We start from the raw sequence: 18858 nt of genomic DNA on the forward strand, positions 1-18858 counted from the left end.
TTGCCCAGGTCTGCACTAGAGAATGAAAGAGTGCTTGAAACTCTGCATGTCAACATATCCGTTTGGTGCCACGCTTACAAAATGCCGAGGCAACCATTTCCACATCAACACCTTATGGAAAAAATAGTCAACAACAGAAGGAGATAACGTCCGCAGGAACCTACCACATAGTGAAGGACATACACTATTTGATTTCTTATAATGCAGCTCATTTTTATTTGACAGTTATTGACATATCTTGTGTGACATCATGCACAAAAATGCACTTTATTTGTTTTAAACTATTATAGTGGCGTTCTGTACAAAAAGTGCACTTTAATTTAGTGTTGTTTTGATATGTCATCCTGTGTGACATCATGCACAAAAGTGCACTTTATTTGTTTTAAACTATTGTTGTGGCGATCTGTACAAAAAGTGCACTTTAATTTAGTGTTGTTTAGATATGTCATCTTATTGACATCATGCACAAAAGTGCACTTTATTTGTTTCAAACTATTGTAGTGGCGTTCTGTACAAAAAGTGCACTTTAATTTAGTGTATTAATGTCATCTGCTAGAGAATGAAGAGTGCTTACTCCGCATGTCAACATCTCCGTTCGGTGCCACACCAACAAAATGCCACAGCAACCATTTCCACATCAACACCGTATGAAAAAAAATAGTCAACAACAGAAGGAGATAACGTCCGCAGGAACCTACCACATAGTGAAGGACATACACTATTTGATTTCCTATTATGCAGCTCATTTTTATTTGACAGTTATTGAAATATCTCGTGTGACATCATGCACTAAAGTGCACTTTATGTGTTTTAAACTATTGTTGTGGCGATCTGTACAAAGAGTGCACTTTATTTAGTGTTGTTTAGATATGTCATCTTATTGACATCATGCACAAAAGTGCACTTTATTTGTTTCAAACTATTGTAGTGGCGTTCTGTACAAAAAGTGCACTTTAATTTAGTGTATTAATGTCATCTGCTAGAGAATGAAGAGTGCTTACTCCGCATGTCAACATATCCATTCGGTGCCACACCAAAAAAATGCACAAAAGTGCACTTTATGTGTTTTAAACTATTGTTGTGGCGATCTGTACAAAGAGTGCACTTTATTTAGTGTTGTTTAGATATGTCATCTTATTGACATCATGCACAAAAGTGCACTTTATTTGTTTTAAACTATTATAGTGGTGTTCTGTACAAAAAGTGCACTTTAATTTAGTCTATTAATGTCATCTGCTAGAGAATGAAGAGTGCTTACTCCGCTTGTCAACATCTCTGGCCGGTGCCACACCAACAAAATGCCTAAGCAACCATTTCCACATCAACACCGTATGAAAAAAAATAGTCAACAACAGAAGGAGATAACGTCCGCAGGAACCTACCACATAGTGAAGGACATACACGATTTGATTTCCTATTATGCAGCTCATTTTTATTTGACAGTTATTGAAATATCTTGTGTGACATCATGCACAAAAGTGCACTTTATTTGTTTTAAACTATTGTAGTGGTGTTCTTTGCCAAAAGTGCACTTTAATTTAGTGTTGTTTTGATATGTCATCTTGTGTGACATCATGCACAAAAGTGCACTTTATTTGTTTTAAACTATTGTAGTGGCGTTCTGTACAAAAAGTGCACTTTAATTTAGTGTTGTTTTGATATGTCATCTTGTGTGACATCATGCACAAAAGTGCACTTTATTTGTTTTAAACTATTGTTGTGGCGATCTGTACAAAGAGTGCACTTTATTTAGTGTTGTTTAGATATGTCATCTTATTGACATCATGCACAAAAGTGCACTTTATTTGTTTTAAACTATTATAGTGGCGTTCTGTACAAAAAGTGCACTTTAATTTAGTCTATTAATGTCATCTGCTAGAGAATGAAGAGTGCTTACTCCGCATGTCAATATATCCGTTTGGTGACACACCAACAAAATGCTGAGGCAACCATTTCCAGATCAACACCGTATGAAAAAAATAGTCAACAACAGAAGGAGATAATGTCCGCAGGAACCTACCACATAGTGAAGGACATACACTATTTGATTTCTTATAATGCAGCTCATTTTTATTTGACAGTTATTGAAATATCTTGGTGACATCATGCACAAAAGTGCACTTTATGTGTTTTAAACTATTGTTGTGGCGATCTGTACAAAGAATGCACTTTATTTAGTGTTGTTTAGATATGTCATCTTAGTGACATCATGCACAAAAGTGCACTTTATTTGTTTCAAACTATTGTAGTGGCGTTCTGTACAAAAAGTGCACTTTAATTTAGTCTATTAATGTCATCTGCTAGAGAATGAAGAGTGCTTACTCCGCATGTCAATATATCCGTTTGGTGACACACCAACAAAATGCCACAGCAACCATTTCCACATCAACACAGTATGGAAAAAATAGTCAACAACAGAAGGAGATAACGTCCGCAGGAACCTACCACATAGTGAAGGACATACACTATTTGATTTCCTATTATGCAGTTCATTTTTATTTGACAATTATTGAAATATTTTGTGTGACATCATGCACAAAAATGCACTTTATTTGTTTTAAACTATTGTAGTGGTGTTCTGTACAAAAAGTGCACTTTAATTTAGTCTATTAATGTCATCTGCTAGAGAATGAAGAGTGCTTACTCCGCAAGTCAACATATCCATTCGGTGCCACACCAAAAAAATGCACAAAAGTGCACTTTATGTGTTTTAAACTATTGTTGTGGCGATCCGTACAAAGAGTGCACTTTATTTAGTGTTGTTTAGATATGTCATCTTATTGACATCATGCACAAAAGTGCACTTTATTTGTTTTAAACTATTATAGTGGCGTTCTGTACAAAAAGTGCACTTTAATTTAGTCTAATAATGTCATCTGCTAGAGAATGAAGAGTGCTTACTCCGCATGTCAACATATCCGTTCGGTGCCACACCAACAAAATGCCGGAGCTACCATTTCCACATCAACACCGTATAAAAAAAAATAGTCAAAACAGAAGGATATAATGTCCGCAGGAACCTACCACATAGTGAAGGACATACACTATTTGATTTCCTATTATGCAGCTCATTTTTATTTGACAATTATTGAAATATCTTGTGTGACATCATGCACAAAAGTGCACTTTATTTGTTTTAAACTATTGTAGTGGTGTTCTGTACAAAAAGTGCACTTTAATTTAGTCTATTAATGTCATCTGCTAGAGAATGAAGAGTGCTTACTCCGCATGTCAACATATCCGTTTGGTGACACACCAACAAAATGCCAAAGCAACCATTTCCACATCAACACCGTATGGAAAAAATAGTCAACAACAGAAGGAGATAATGTCCGCAGGAACCTACCACATAGTGAAGGACATACACTATTTGATTTCCTATTATGCAGCTCATTTTTATTTGACAGTTATTGAAATATCTTGTGTGACATCATGCACAAAAGTGCACTTTTTTTTTTCAAACTACTGTAGTGGCGTTTTGTACAAAAAGTGCACTTTAATTTAGTGTTGTTTTGATATGTCATCTTAGTGACATCATGCACAAAAGTGCACTAATAGCTTGTTTTAAAATGTCTCTGACAATCTTGCACTTTCTGTTTTGGAAATGACATGAATGTTTGTGCCACTGCTTAATAACTATTTAATAAATACAGTTTTGCTAAATTGACTTAGTTGGGATTTCCCTCTCTGCATGAAAGTTTAAAAGTAGCATATATTAATGCAGTATGTGGATGCGTCAAGTGAACACAGCAAAGGTAAGAATATAAACAATTTATTTAACGAAAATGATCTATGAAACAAAACACTGGTGCTAATAAAAAGGCAAACCAAAGACGCTAGCATAAAAGCTAGGATATACAAAAATGAGAACTAAACTGGCACATAGACACATTAAAGAGAAAAACAAAACATACAGCATGAGAGCTGGAATAAACAAATGGCTGAGCGTGAAAAGCTAGCCAGAATATACATACGATGTAGAGTGCAGGCGTAACTTGTTGCGTGAAAGCAAATGATGAACCCAGGCTGAACAAACAAAAGAGGATGGCGATTATCTGTAGCAGGTGTGCGGGGCGTGAGCAGCAGGTGAACTGATGTGTAACCATAGTGATGGACAAAAACAGGAAATAAACGGATCAGACTGAGAATGAAAAAACAAACGTGAAGATCTGAGCAGCAGATCGCAACAGTATGAAGAAGAATGTTTTAATGTAGACACATAGAATCATCATACTGCTGTGATTATATGTGTCATGTGTTCATTCAAGGCTAAGGCAAAATATGGATATATATATCGTGATTTGGCCTAAAAATATCGAGATATTAACAAAAGGCCATATCGCCCGTATTTTTCGGAGTATAAGTCGCACCCGCTGAAAATGCATAATAAAGAAGGAAAAAAAAAAACATATATAAGTCGCACTGGAGTATAAGTCGCATTTTTGGGAGAAATGTATCCGATAAAACCCAACAGCAAGAATAGACATTTGAAAGGCAATTTAAAATAAATAAAGAATAGTGAACAACAGGCTGAATAAGTGTACGTTATATGAGGCATAAATAAGCAACTGCTATGTTAACCTAACATATTATGGTAAGAGTCATTCAAATAACTATAACATATAGAACATGCTATATGTTTACCAAACAATCTGTCACTCCTAATTGCTAAATCCCATGAAATCTTCTTCCTCGATGTCGCTTCTACAAACCCCGTTTCCATATGAGTTGGGAAATTTTGTTAGATATAAATATAAATGAATAAAATTACTTGATAATAATTTTCAAGCCATATTCAGTTGAATATGCTACAAAGACAACATATTTGATGTTCAAACTGATGAACTTTTTTTTTTTTGTGCAAATAATCATCAACTTTAGAATTTGATGCCAGCAACACGTGACAAAGAAGTTGGGAAAGGTGGCAATAAATACTGATAAAGTTGAGGAATGCTCATCAAACACTTATTTGGAACATCCCACAGGTGTGCAGGCTAATTGGGAACAGGTGGGTGCCATGATTGGCTATAAAAGCAACTTCTATGAAATGCTAAGTAATTCACAAACAAGGATGGGGCGAGGTACACCCCTTTGTCCACAACTGCGTGAGCAAATAGTCAAACAGTTTAAGAACAACCTTTCTCAAAGAGCAATTGCAAGAAATTTATGGATTTCAACATCTACGCTACATAATATCATCAAAAGGTTCAGAGAATCTGGAGAAATCACTCCACATAAGCGGCATGGCCGGTAACCAACATTGAATGACTTTGACCTTCCATCCCTCAGACGGCACTGTATCAACAACAGACATCAATCCATTTATCAACAACATCCAGAAACGCTGCCGGTTTCTCTGGGCCCAAGATCACGTAAGATGGACTGATGCAAAGTGGAAAAGTGTTCTGTGGTCTGACGAGTCCACATTTCAAATTGTTTTTGGAAATATTCAACATCGTGTCATCCAGACCAAAGGGGAAACGAACCATCCAGACTGTTCTAGGCGCAAAGTGTAAAAGCCAGCATGTGTGATGGTATGGGGCTGTATTAGTGCCCAAGGCATGGGTAACTTACACATCTGTGAAGGCACCATTAATGCTGAAAGGTACATACAGGTTTTGGAACAACATATGCTGCCATCTAAGCACCGTCTTTTTCATGGACGCCCCTGCTTATTTCAGCAAGACATTGCCAAGCCACATTCAGCACGTGTTACAACAGCGTGGCTTCGTAAAAAAAAGAGTGCGGGTACTTTCCTGGCCCGCCTGCAGTCCAGACCTGTCTCCCATGGAAAATGTGTGGCGCATTACGAAGCGTAAAATAGGACAGCGGAGACCCCGGACTGTTGAAGGACTGAAGCTCTACATAAAACAAGAATGGCAAAGAATTCCACTTTCAAAGCTTCAACAATTAGTTTCCTCAGTTCCCAAACGTTGCAAATCATTGTATTCCCTTCATATTTACATCTAACACAATTTTCCAACTCATATGGAAACGGGGTTTGTAAACAACTCTGCTAACTCCAAAGGTATGCGCCGCGTCGTCTTGTCGTTTTCTGCTGCATATTTCACTTCGTCCGGCTTGTAATCTGCAGTACATTTCGGTGCCATTTTTGTTCAGCCCTTCTCAGTTTTTATAAGTTACCGCCAACGTTGAAATGATGCATTTTAATAGCTACGGCAGTAACATTTAGCACAGGGGTCACCAACCTTTTTGAAACCAAGAGCTACTTCTTGGGTACTGATTAACGCCAAGGGCTACCAGTTTGATACACACTTAAATAAATTGCCAGAAATAGCCAATTTGCTCAATTTACCTTTAATAAATAAATATATATATACATATATATATATATATATATATATATGTATATATATATACATATATATATATATATATATATATATAAAGGGTATTTCTGTCTGTCATTCCGTCGTACATTTTTTTTCCTTTTACGGAAGGTTTTTTTGTAGAGAATACATGATGAAAAAAACACTTAATTGAACGGTTTAAAAGAGAAAACAGGAAAAAAATGAAAATTGAATTTCGAAACATAGTTTATCTTCAATTTCAACTCTTTAAAATTCAAAATTCAACCGAAAAAATGAAGAGAAAAACTAGCTAATTCGAATAAAGAATTTATGGAACATCATTAGGAATTTTTCCTGATTAAAATTAATTTTAGAATTTTGATGACATGTTTTAAATAGGTTAAAATCCAATCTGCACTTTGTTAGAATATATAACAAATTGGACCAAGCTATATTTCTAATTAAGACAAATCATTATTTCTTCTAGATTTTCTAGAACAAATTTTTTCAAAGTAATTCAAAAGACTTTGAAATAAGATTTCAATTTGATTCAAAGGATTTTATAGATTTGCCAGAATATTTTTGGGGGAATTTTAATCATAATAAGTTAGAAGAAAGATTTCACAAATATTCTTCGTCGAAAAAACAAAAGCTAAAATGAAGAATTAAATTAAAAAAATACATTTACTTGAAAATGTATTTAAATTGCCAGGAAAGAAGAGGAAGGAATTTAAAAGGTAAAAAGGTATATGTGTTTAAAAATCCTAAAATCATTTTTAAGGTTATAATTTTTCTCAAAAATTGTCTTTCTGAAAGTTATAAGAAGCAAAGTAAAAAAATACATGAATTTATTTAAACAAGTGAAGACCAAGTCTTTAAAATATTTTCTTGGATTTTCAAATTCTATTTGAGTTTTGTCTCTCTTAGAATTAAAAATGTCCAGCAAAGCGAGACCAGCTTGCTAGTAAATAAATAACATTTAAAAAATAGAGGCAGCTCACTGGTAAGTGCTGCTATTTGAGCTATTTTTAGAACAGGCCAGGGGGCGACTCATCTGGTCCTTACGGGCTACCTGGTGCCCGCGGGCACTGTGTTGGTGACCCCTGATATAGCATATAGCAGTTAGCATTCAATGCACTTCTGCCATGACCCTCCCCCGCCAAATTCTAATTGGTTGACGTGTATGTGATGATTGCTGACATTTTCTTCGTCTCTTCCGCGAATGAGATAAATAATATTATTTGATATTTTACGGTAATATGTTAATAATTGTTAATAATATGTTAATAATTTATTTGGTCCGATCCGGTGGCCATGTACTGCTCGCCTGTGTATCAGCTGGGGACATCTCTGCGCTGCTGATCCACCTCCGCTTGGGATGGTTTCCTGTGGACGGGACTCTCGCTGCTGTGTTGGATCCGCTTTGGACTGGACTCTCGCGACTGTGTTGGATCCATTATGGATTGAACTTTCACAGTATCATGTTAGACCCGCTCCACATCCATTGCTTTCCTCCTCTCCAAGGTTCTCATAGTCATCATTGTCACTGACATCCCACTGGGTGTGAGTTTTCCTTGCCCTTATGTGGGCCTACCAAGGATGTCGTAGTGGTTTGTGCAGCCCTTTGAGACACTAGTGATTTAGGGCTATATAAGTAAACATTGATTGATTGATTGATTTGGCTTCACGGTGGCAGAGGGGTTAGTGCGTCTGCCTCACAATACGAAGTTCCTGCAGTCCTGGGTTCAAATCCAGGCTCGGGATCTTTCTGTGTGGAGTTTGCATGTTCTCCCCGTGACTGCGTGGGTTCCCTCCGGGTACTCCGGCTTCCTCCCACTTCCAAAGACATGCACCTGGGGATAGGTTGATTGGCAACACTAAATGGTCCCTAGTGTGTGAATGTTGTCTGTCTATCTGTGTTGGCCCTGCGATAAGGTGGCGACTTGTCCAGGGTGTACCCTGCCTTCCGCCCGATTGTAGCTGAGATAGGCGCCAGCGCCCCCCGCGACCCCGAAAGGGAATAAGCGGTAGAAAATGGATGGATGGATGTTAATAGTTTTTTTGGCTTCACGGTGGCAGAGGGGTTAGTGCGTCTGCCTCACAATACGAAGTTCCTGCAGTCCTGGGTTCAAATCCAGACTCGGGATCTTCCTGTGTGGAGTTTGCATGTTCTCCCCGTGACTGCGTGGGTTCCCTCCGGGTACTCCGGCTTCCTCCCACTTCCAAAGACATGCACCTGGGGATAGGTTGATTGGCAACACTAAATGGTCCCTAGTGTGTGAATGTTGTCTGTCTATCTGTGTTGGCCCTGCGATGAGGTGGCGACTTGTCCATGGTGTACCCCGCCTTCCAATTGTAGAGATAGGCTCCAGCGACCCCAAAAGGGAATAAGCGGTAGAAAATGGATGGAAATGGATGTTAATAATTTCACACATGAGTCGCTCCGGACTATAAGTCGCACCTTTGCCCAAACTATGAAAAAAACTGCAACATATACTCGGAAAAATACGGTATTGGCTTTTAGTGTTGTGCACCTCTCTGTCATGGTAGAAGTGATTGTGCAGGTGTACCTCATGTTGGGTCACGTTTGCAAGCTTTTCTCTCAACATGTCAATACAACAACAACAATAATAATAATAATAAATAAACACAAGCATTGGGTTGCACTGATGGTTTCTCAGGTCTAACAGCCTCCTGGGCACCCAAAGTGCATCTCCAGGACTACAAGGCATGCAGCTAACAAAGGAATCCTCCTCTCTCTCATTCTCACAGCCTTTCATATCACACGTTTCCCTTTTCAAGCGCTAGCATCATCTGGCCGCCCTTAACCAGCGAGCCAAACATTTCTTTTAAGTGGAGACTACTTTGTTAACTGATGGCCACAGGGCCAGTTATTGATCCTCATCTTTCTGTCAGAAAGACCCTGATGATAACACAAGAGTGTAAACACCCCCCTTTGTCTTCTCCTTCTCCTCCTCGCAGGGCTCCAGCGGCAACGACGGCGTGCACATCACAGCGAATCATCACATGAATCAGATCCGGGCGGTTTCGATTAGTGCCGCGCTAACACGGACGCACTGCCCTGTCTCGGGTCTATTTATGAACGAGGCGTGTAGGAGGGAGCGTTTCTTCACTTTTCTCCTTCCGCTCGACTTTAGTGGTTCAAGAGTAAACTTTCGAGCGGCGTTGACCTCGGAGAGAACGCCGCGGGGAATGCGGAGACCCGGGGTGAGCCGCTGTTAAACTAAAGCAGTGGCCCACCTCCTCCATCGCGCTTGTATCGGGAAAGGGAGGCCGGCCGAGGATATTACTGCCCGCCTGTGCTGCGTGTGTGCCAGCGTGTGCCATGCAGCAGGAGTCACATTCAGGTGAGGCCGGGGGCGGCAACCCAAAACGTTGAAAAAGCCATATTGGATCAAAAATACAAAAAGCAAATCTGTCTGGAGCCGCAGAAAATGAAAAGCCATATATAAGTCTTATAATGAAGACAACACATGACGCAAGTGTCTATATTAGCTATCATAGCCTACTATCAAAATTACTTTAACAGTCTTATAATGAAGACAACACATGACGTAAGTGTCTATATTAGCTCTCATAGCCTGCTATCAAAATTACTTTAAAAGTCTTATATAAGTCTTATAATGAAGAGAACACGTGACGTAAGTGTCTAAATTAGCTATCATAGCAAACTATCAAAATTACTTGAACAGTCTTTTTATGAATACAACACATGACGTAAGTGTCTATATTAGCTATCATAGCCTACTATCAAAATTACTTTAACAGTCTTATAATGAAGACAACACATGACGTAAGTGTCTATATTAGCTATCATAGCCTACTATCAAAATTACTTTAACAGTCTTATAATGAAGACAACACATGACGTGTCTATATTAGCTCTCATAGCCTGCTATCAAAATTACTTTAAAAGTCTTATATGTCTTATAATGAAGAGAACACGTGACGTAAGTGTCTAAATTAGCGATCATAGCAAACTATCAAAATTACTTTAACAGTCTTTTTATGAATACAACACATGACGTAAGTGTCTATATTAACTATCATAGCCTACTATCAAAATTACTTTAAAAGTCTTATATATGTCTTATAATGAAGACAACACATGACGTAAGTGTCTAAATTAACTATCATAGCAAACTATTCTAAATTACTTTAAAAGTCTTATAATGAAGACAACACATGACGCAAGTGTCTATATTAGCTATCATAGCCTACTATCAAAATTACTTTAAAAGTCTTATATATGTCTTATAATGAAGACAACACATGATGTAAGTGTCTATATAAGCTCTCATTGCCTACTATCCAAATTACTTTAAAAGTCTTATATAAGTCTTATAATGAAGACAACATATGGTGTAAGTGTCTAAATTAACTATCATAGCAAACTATCAAAATTACTTTAACAGTCTATGAATACAACACATGACCTAAATGTCTATATTAGCTATAATAGCTTACTATCAAAATTACTTTAAAAGTCTTATATAAGTCTTATAATGAAGACAACACATGACGTAAGTGTCTACATTAGTTATCATAGCCAACTATCAAAATTACTTTAACAGTCTTATTATGAATATAACACATGGCGTAAGTGTCTATATTAGCTATCATAGCCTACTATCAAAATTACTCTAAAAGTGTTATTATGAAAACAACACATGACGTAAGTGTCTATATTAGCTCTCATAGCCTACTATCCAAATTACTTTAAAAGTCTTATATAAGTCTTATAATGAAGACGACACATGACATGTCTAAATTAGATATCATAGCCAACTATCAAAATTACTTTAACATTCTTTTTATGAATAAAACACATGACGTGTCTATATTAGCTCGCATAGCCTACTATCAAAATGACTTTAAAAGTCTTATAATGAAGACAACACATGACGTAAGTGTCTATATAAGCTATCAGTCTACTATCAAAATTACTTTAAAAGTCTTATATAAGTCTTATAATGAAGACAAGACATGACTTAAGTGTCTACATAAGCTATCATAGCCTACTATCAAAATTACTTTAAAAGTCTTAGTCTTATTATGAAGACAACACATGACCTAAGTGTTTATATTAGCTCTCAAAGCCTACTATAAAAATTACTTTAAAAGTCTTATAATGAAGACGACACATGACGTAAGTGTCTACATAAGCTATCATAGCCTACAATCAAAATTACTTTAAAAGTCGTATACAAGTCTTATAATGAAGACAACACATGACGCAAGTGTCTACATAAGCTATCATAGCCTACAATCAAAATTACTTTAAAAGTCGTATACAAGTCTTATAATGAAGACAACACATGACGCAAGTGTCTACATAAGTTATCATAGCCTGCTATTAAAATTACTTTAAAAGTCTTATATAAGTCTTATAATGAAAACAACACGTGACGTGTCTAAATTAGCTATCATAGCAAACTATCAAAATTACTTTAACAGTCTTTTTATGAATACAACACATGACGTAAGTGTCTATATTAGCTATAATAGCTTACGATCAAATTTACTTTAAAAGTCTTATAATGAAGACAACACATGATATAAGTGTCTACATAAGCTATCACAGCCTGCTATCAAAATTACTTTAAAAGTCTTATATAAGTCTTATAATGAAGACAACACGTGATGTAAGTGTCTAAATTAACTATCATAGCAAACTATCAAAATTACTTTATCAGTCTTATTAGGAATACAACACATGACCTAAATGTCTATATTAGCTATAATAGCTTACTATCAAAATTACTTTAAAAGTCTTATATAAGTCTTATAATGAAGACAACACATGACGTAAGTGTCTAAATTAGTTATCATAGCCAACTATCAAAATTACTTTAACAGTCTTATTATGAAGACAACACATGACGCAAGTGTCTACATAAGCTATCATAGCCTACTATCAAAATTACTTTAAAAGTCGTATACAAGTCTTATAATGAAGAGAACACAAGACGCAAGTGTCTACATAAGTTATCATAGCCTGCTATTAAAATTACGTTAAGTCTTATATAAGTCTTATAATGAAGACAACACATGACGTAAGTGTCCATATTAGCTTGCATAGCCTACTATCAAAATTACATTAAAAGTCTTATAATGAAGACAACAGGACGTAAGTGTCTATATTAGCTATCATAGCCTACAATCACAATTACTTTAAAAGTCTTATATAAGTCTTATAATGAAGAACACACATGAGAAAGTGTCTATATAAGCTATCATAGCCTACTATCAAAATTACTTTAAAAGTCTTAGTCTGATAATGAAGACAACACATGACGTAAGTGTCTATATTAGTTATCATAGCCTACAATCAAAATTACTTTAAAAGTCTTATAATGAAGACAGCACATGACGTAAGTGTCTATATTAGCTCACATAGCCTACTATCAAAATGACTTTAAAAGTCTTATAATGAAGACAACACATGATGTAAGTGTCTATAAAAGCTATCATAGCCTACTATCAAAATTACTTTAAAAGTCTTATATAAGTCTTATAATGAAGACAACACATGATGTAAGTGTCTATAAAAGGTATCATAGCCTACTATCAAAATTACTTTAAAAGTCTTATATAAGTCTTATAATGAAGACAACTCATGATTTAAGTGTCTATATTAGCTATCATAGCCAACTATCAAAAATACTTTAAAAGTCTTATAATGAAGACAACACATGACGTAAGTGTCAATATTATTGGGGGTTGAATCACCAAAATGATTCCTGAGCGCAGCCACCGCTGCTGCTCACTACTCCCCTCACGTCCCAGGGGGTGGAACAAGGGGCTGGGTCAAATGCAGAGGGTAATTTTACCACACCTACTGTAGCGTGTGTGTGACTATCAGTGGTACTCTAACTTTAATGACTATGCTGATGTTAAATAGCAGACAGCATCAAGAAATGATCTTGGATTGTGTTACTAACATGGCGCTACTAAAAAGTATGTATTGTGGCCGATTCAGGTCAGATGCAAAGAAAGAGTTTTTTATTAAGGGATTTTCGCACAAAAATCATGTAAACAAAACTTTCGAATGTCTCGAAGTTCATTCAAAAGGCTCTGTTGGTCGATGGAAGGTGTTTTAAATCGTTCTGGACTATCTTGTCAGTTGTACAGAGATTTAAGCAGTTTGGATTGCACAAATGCAGCGTGAACAGGTTTGTGTACGCTTTATTATTCGCCTTTAATATACCTGCTTCATTATCTTTCATTTCCCTCTATGTAGGTCTCACTTAGACCTACATTTTAATAATTGACATCCTACAGCAAAAATCAACAGGAAGTTGGCAATTACCCCTTCAAAACAAATGTTTTGTAAAAACCCGTCACCTTTTTTCAAACATTATGGGTGACAGAAAGAAGCACCAGTGTGACCCCAGGATGCAGGGAAGGTAGGTCACGTGAAGGTAAAGATATGTTGAATGGGTAAAGGCAGGAAACACCTGCAAAAGTCTGTACCGTCCATCGCTGTTTGCAGCTTTAATTTTATTTGTATTTCGTTCGGGTGTCTGATAAGCCTGCATTTTATATTTTCTAGCTACCTTCTTAGCCCTTGTGTAGCGTTCATAATGTTGTTACTCAGCCAGCGTTTGTGGGTCTGATGGACCCGTTGCACTTTGTTGCTTTTAATGCCTCACAATCAAAAAAGGGTTTGAACCTCCTCATGCTCTCTCAGGGAGAGCATGTCCCAAATTCCAAGCTGGTGTTTTGAGGAATGTAAAAAAAATAATGCACTTTGTGACTTCAATAATAAATCTGGCAGTGCCATGTTGGCAATTTTTTTCCATTACTTGAGTTGATTTATTTTGGAAAACCTTGTTACATTGTTTAATGCATCCAGCGAGGCATCACAACAAAATTAGGCAAAATAATGTTCTAATTTCACGTCTGTATATATCGGTATTGGTTGATATCGGAATCGGTAATTGAGAGTAGGACAATATCGGAATATCGGCTATCGGCAAAAAAGCCATTATCGGACATCTCTACTTAAAATGTATTTCATTCTCGGAAATTCTGACTTTGAGCTTGTAATATTTAAAGGCCTACTGAAAGCCACTACTAGCGACCACGCAGTCTGATAGTTTATATATCAATGATGAAATATTAACATTGCAACACATGCCAATACGGCCGCTTTAGTTTACTAAATTACAATTTTAAATTTCCGGCGAAGTATCCTGTTGAAAACGTCGCGGAATGATGACGCGTATGATGAGGCGTGTTTGTGACGTCTCGGGTTGTAGCGGACATATTAGCCCAGCACCACACACGGCTAAAAGTAGTCTCTTTTCATCGCATAATTACACAGTAATTTGGACATCTGTGTTGCTGAATCTTTTGCAATTTGTTCAATTAATAATGGAGACGTCAAAGAAGAATGCTGTTGGTGGAAAGCGGTGGATTGCAGGTGCTTTTAGCACCGAAACACAGCCGGTGTTTCTTTGTTTGTTGACAGAGCGGTCAAGCGAACATGTTTCTCTACTTCAAACAGCAAGTTTTTGGATGGGAAATTTGTGATGTTAAGTCGGCTCTTACCGGAAACATCAGTGGATTATACCTCCTCCTACTGCAGCTCAAAAAGGCAGCTGTGATCTTGGCTCCTCGGCTTCTCTCAGACACTGGCGTTCACCGCAGCCATCCGACTTTCAGGTATGACTTTAGAATCTCACTAAAACATTATTAAAACAATAAGCAGATGAGGGATCTTCCAGAATTATCCTAGTAAATGTGTCTACAGTAATTACATCTGAAACGGTCCCACTACCGCCGCCTGGAGCAGTCGCCTATTCATTTTTTTTTTTGTGCTTCACTCTAACTTTCCTCATCCACAAATCGTTCATCCTCGCTCAAATTAATGGGGAAATTGTCGCTTTATTGGTCCGAATAGCTCTTGCTGCTGGAGGCTATGATTGTAAACAATGTTCAGATGTGAGGAGCTCCACAACCCGTGACGTCACGCGCACATCGTCTGCTACTTCCGGTACAGGCAAGGCTTTTTTATTAGCGACCAAATGCTGCGTACTTTATCGTGGATGTTCTCTACTAAATCCTTTCAGCAAAAATATGGCAATATGGCGAAATGATCAAGTATGACACATAGAATGGACCTGCTATCCCCGTTTGAATAAGAAAATCTCATTTCAGTAGGCCTTTAAGACTTTATTTCTCAAAAAAAAAAAAAAAAAAAAGCTTTTTTCTTGTTATAGAAAGTATACTTAATGTTTTTTTTGTCTTTTTGGGTGTGGCTTTATGATGCTTTTCAGTATTTTCATATCAATAATAAACATGACAATACCCAACCATGGTACTGACTGGACAACAAGCTGCACGACCTAAGATCCCAAAAAGGAGGTGACAGTGCAGCACAGACTCACATGACCAAAGAGCTATTTGACTGCGTTTGCAAAAAGTATTTTAGTTACTATTTGACTTCCACAATGAGGAATAGCAAAAAGGATGCACAAGAGCGAAGTAGTAGTTGAGATAATTGTAGCACTGGACTAATATTATTGTAGAGACAGGAGAAGAAGAAGAAAAAAGAAAGTGAGAAGAGGTGAAGAGAATACATTCTATCCAGAGCTGGGGACCAAAGCGTGAGTGCAAGGCTAATTAAGTTTCTGATGGCCGGACTTTCATTTGGCCAAAAGGTCAGCTAACTTTAAAGGTCACATTGTCATTCCTCCTCCATGGAAGCAGACAAAAAAATACACAGAAAGCAAGTTGAGAAATATATACACAGAAAGCCACCCACACTAGAACAAACTATTAGTCGACTCCACTACTACAACATGCACGCACACACACACACACACACACACACACACACACACACACACACACACACACACACACACTTATATGGTGTTCTGGTCAGAACAAGGACCCCGCTCATTATTTATCTGAGGATTTTTATTATCACCAGCATATCCAGTGGAAATGACTCTTGAATGTCTATTGAGCTGTTTGTGTGTACGAGCGTGTGTGTGTGTGTGTGTGTGTGTGTGTGTGTGTGTGTGTGTGTGTGTGTGTGTGTGTGTGTGTGTGTGTACTATGTCTGTTGCCGTAGGGGAGGTACAGAACTAGCAGGATTCATTTACTGTCTGCAGTGCGATGAATGCACATTTATAATACATGTTGCAGCGCAAATTGTCAAAATCCTAATGAAAACAGACATGCAGTATGTAAGTTGATGTGTGGAGGAAATGGAAATAAGAAGGACATTTTATGGCTAAAAATGAACTTGAATAAAAGTTCAGTTGGATGCCAGAAAAAAAAAAAATCAACAACAATATTATTAATGGCTGTTAAATGATTAAAAAAAAAATCGGATTAATTACACTTTTAAATTGATGATCAGTTAATTTAATTAAATGGGTTGTACTTGTATAGCGCTTTTCTACCTTCAAGGTACTCAAAGCGCTTTGACACTACTTCCACATTCACACACACATTGACACACTGATGGAGGGAGCTGCCATGCAAGGCGCCAACCAGCACCCATCAGGAGCAAGGGTGAAGTGTCTTGCTCAGGACACAACGGACGTGACGAGGTTGGTACTAGGTGGGATTTGAACCTGGGACCCTCGGGTTGCGCACGGCCACTCTTCCACTGCGCCACGCCGTTAAGTTATTTTAAATTAATTGAAAAAAGACCCATACTTGGACATAAATGCATTTACATTGTAAGACAATAATTCATTAATTTAAAAAACAAAGTTGTAGGTTATTTGAATGCACTATATTTCTTTGCAGCAGCACGGTGGTACAGGGGTTAGTGCACGTGCCTCACAATACAAAGGTCCTGAGTAGTTCTTAGTTCAATCCCTGGCTCGGGATCTCTCTGTGTGGAGTTTGCATGTTCCCCCCGTGACTGCGTGGGTTCCCTCCAGGTACTCCGGCTACCTGGGGATAGGTTGATTGGCAACACTAAATGGTCCCTAGTGTGTGAATGTTGTCTGTTTATCTATGTTGGCCCTGTGATGAGGTGGCGACTTGTCCAGGGTGTACCCCGCCTTCCGATTGTAGAGATAGGCTCCAGCGACCCCCCGTGACCCCGAAAGGGATAAGCGGTAGAAAATGAATGGATGGATGGATGATTTCTTTGCTCAAAACTTGGTAACAATGTTATGTAAAGTCCAGTCAGGGATGTGTACCATGGCTATGAGTTGTTGTTTTTTTTCCCTTGGCCTCAGTCTGCACCCCCACTCCAGGGCCCAGGCTAAGACCGATTTTTTAAATTTTATTTTAATCTTCTATTTTTTTCTCCCCCCCTTGTTTACCTGTATCTCATCTTTTTTTGTAAGGGGCGCTGGAAGCCGGCAGACCCGTCAGCGATCCTGTTCTGTCTCCCTTTAATGTTTGTCTGATCTTGAATGGGATTGTGCTGAAAATTGTAATTTTCCTGAAGGAACTCTCCTGACGGAATAAATAAAGTACTATCTAGTCTAATCTAATCTAATCTAATCTATTTCGAAGTGACATTTACAAGAGAACACACCAGTTGGAGTCTCCTCGACCCGATCACTGAGCGTATAACAACACGTACCACCTTTCAGGTAACCATCGACAGGTAAGGTAAAGGAGCATGTAGGCTCAAAATAAATTTCCTGATTGATCTGTTTATACATCCATCCATCCATTTTCTACCGCTTGTCCTGTTCGAGGTCGCGGGGGGTGCTGGATCCTATCCCAGCTGCATTTGGGCGGAAGGCGGGGTACACCCTGGACAAGTGGCCACCTCATCGCAGGGCCAACACAGATAGACAGACAACATTCACACACTAGGGACCATTTAGTGTTGCCAATCAACCTATCCCCAGGTGCATGTCTTTGGAGGTGGGAGGAAGCCGGAGTACCCGGAGGGAACCCACGCAGTCACGGGGAGGACATGCAAACTCCAAACAGAAAGACCCTAAGCCCGGGGATCGAACCCAGGACCTTCGTATTGTGAAGCAGACGCACTAACCCCTCTGTCACTATGCTGCCCGTTTATACAAAATTAATGCAATATTATTTTCCGATTATTCCAATGAGGTAATTGGCGTTTTCTTTTGCCAGCCCTAATAATAACTATTATTTAAAAGAAAAAGATCTGTGTCCCCTCCAAGGTTTCTCATTGTCCCATTGGGTTGAGTTTTTCCTTGCCCTAAAGTGGGATCTGAACCAAGAATGTCGTTGTGGCTTGTGCAGCCCTTTGAGACACCCTTTGATTTAGGGCTATATATGTAAATATTGATTGATTGATTAAAAATAAATAACAAAAATAATGAAATAGAATTCTACAATTAAATAAACATACAATATTTTAATAATCGGTTGAAATTATTTGTCATTATCCTTTTTCTATGAAAAAAACATACAAAAAACTCACCTGTATCCAACTTTTTTCGCATCTCTTCCTCTTGCTTGGCTATTTTGGCCTTGAGAACTTCATCGGTCTTGGCTGGAGAAAAAAAAAATACAACAGAATTAGAAGATTTCCTTTTAAATGCAATATGTGTCATTG

At 37.8% G+C, this 18858-nt stretch overlaps 1 protein-coding gene across 2 annotated transcripts in view; it reads right to left on the reverse strand.

The window, feature by feature from the left end:
- The window catches only part of rsrc1 (arginine/serine-rich coiled-coil 1), a 467824-nt gene that overhangs the window by 87512 nt on the left and 361454 nt on the right, over positions 1–18858 (reverse strand). For both annotated transcript variants that reach the window (XM_061878367.1, XM_061878368.1), the window contains exon 7: positions 18724–18795. In XM_061878367.1, the coding sequence (XP_061734351.1) occupies positions 18724–18795 (72 nt within the window). The remainder of the gene's footprint in view (positions 1–18723; positions 18796–18858) is intronic.

This window comes from Nerophis ophidion, linkage group LG18 (assembly GCF_033978795.1).
Source record: "Nerophis ophidion isolate RoL-2023_Sa linkage group LG18, RoL_Noph_v1.0, whole genome shotgun sequence".
In the NCBI taxonomy this organism is placed as follows: domain Eukaryota; kingdom Metazoa; phylum Chordata; class Actinopteri; order Syngnathiformes; family Syngnathidae; genus Nerophis; species Nerophis ophidion.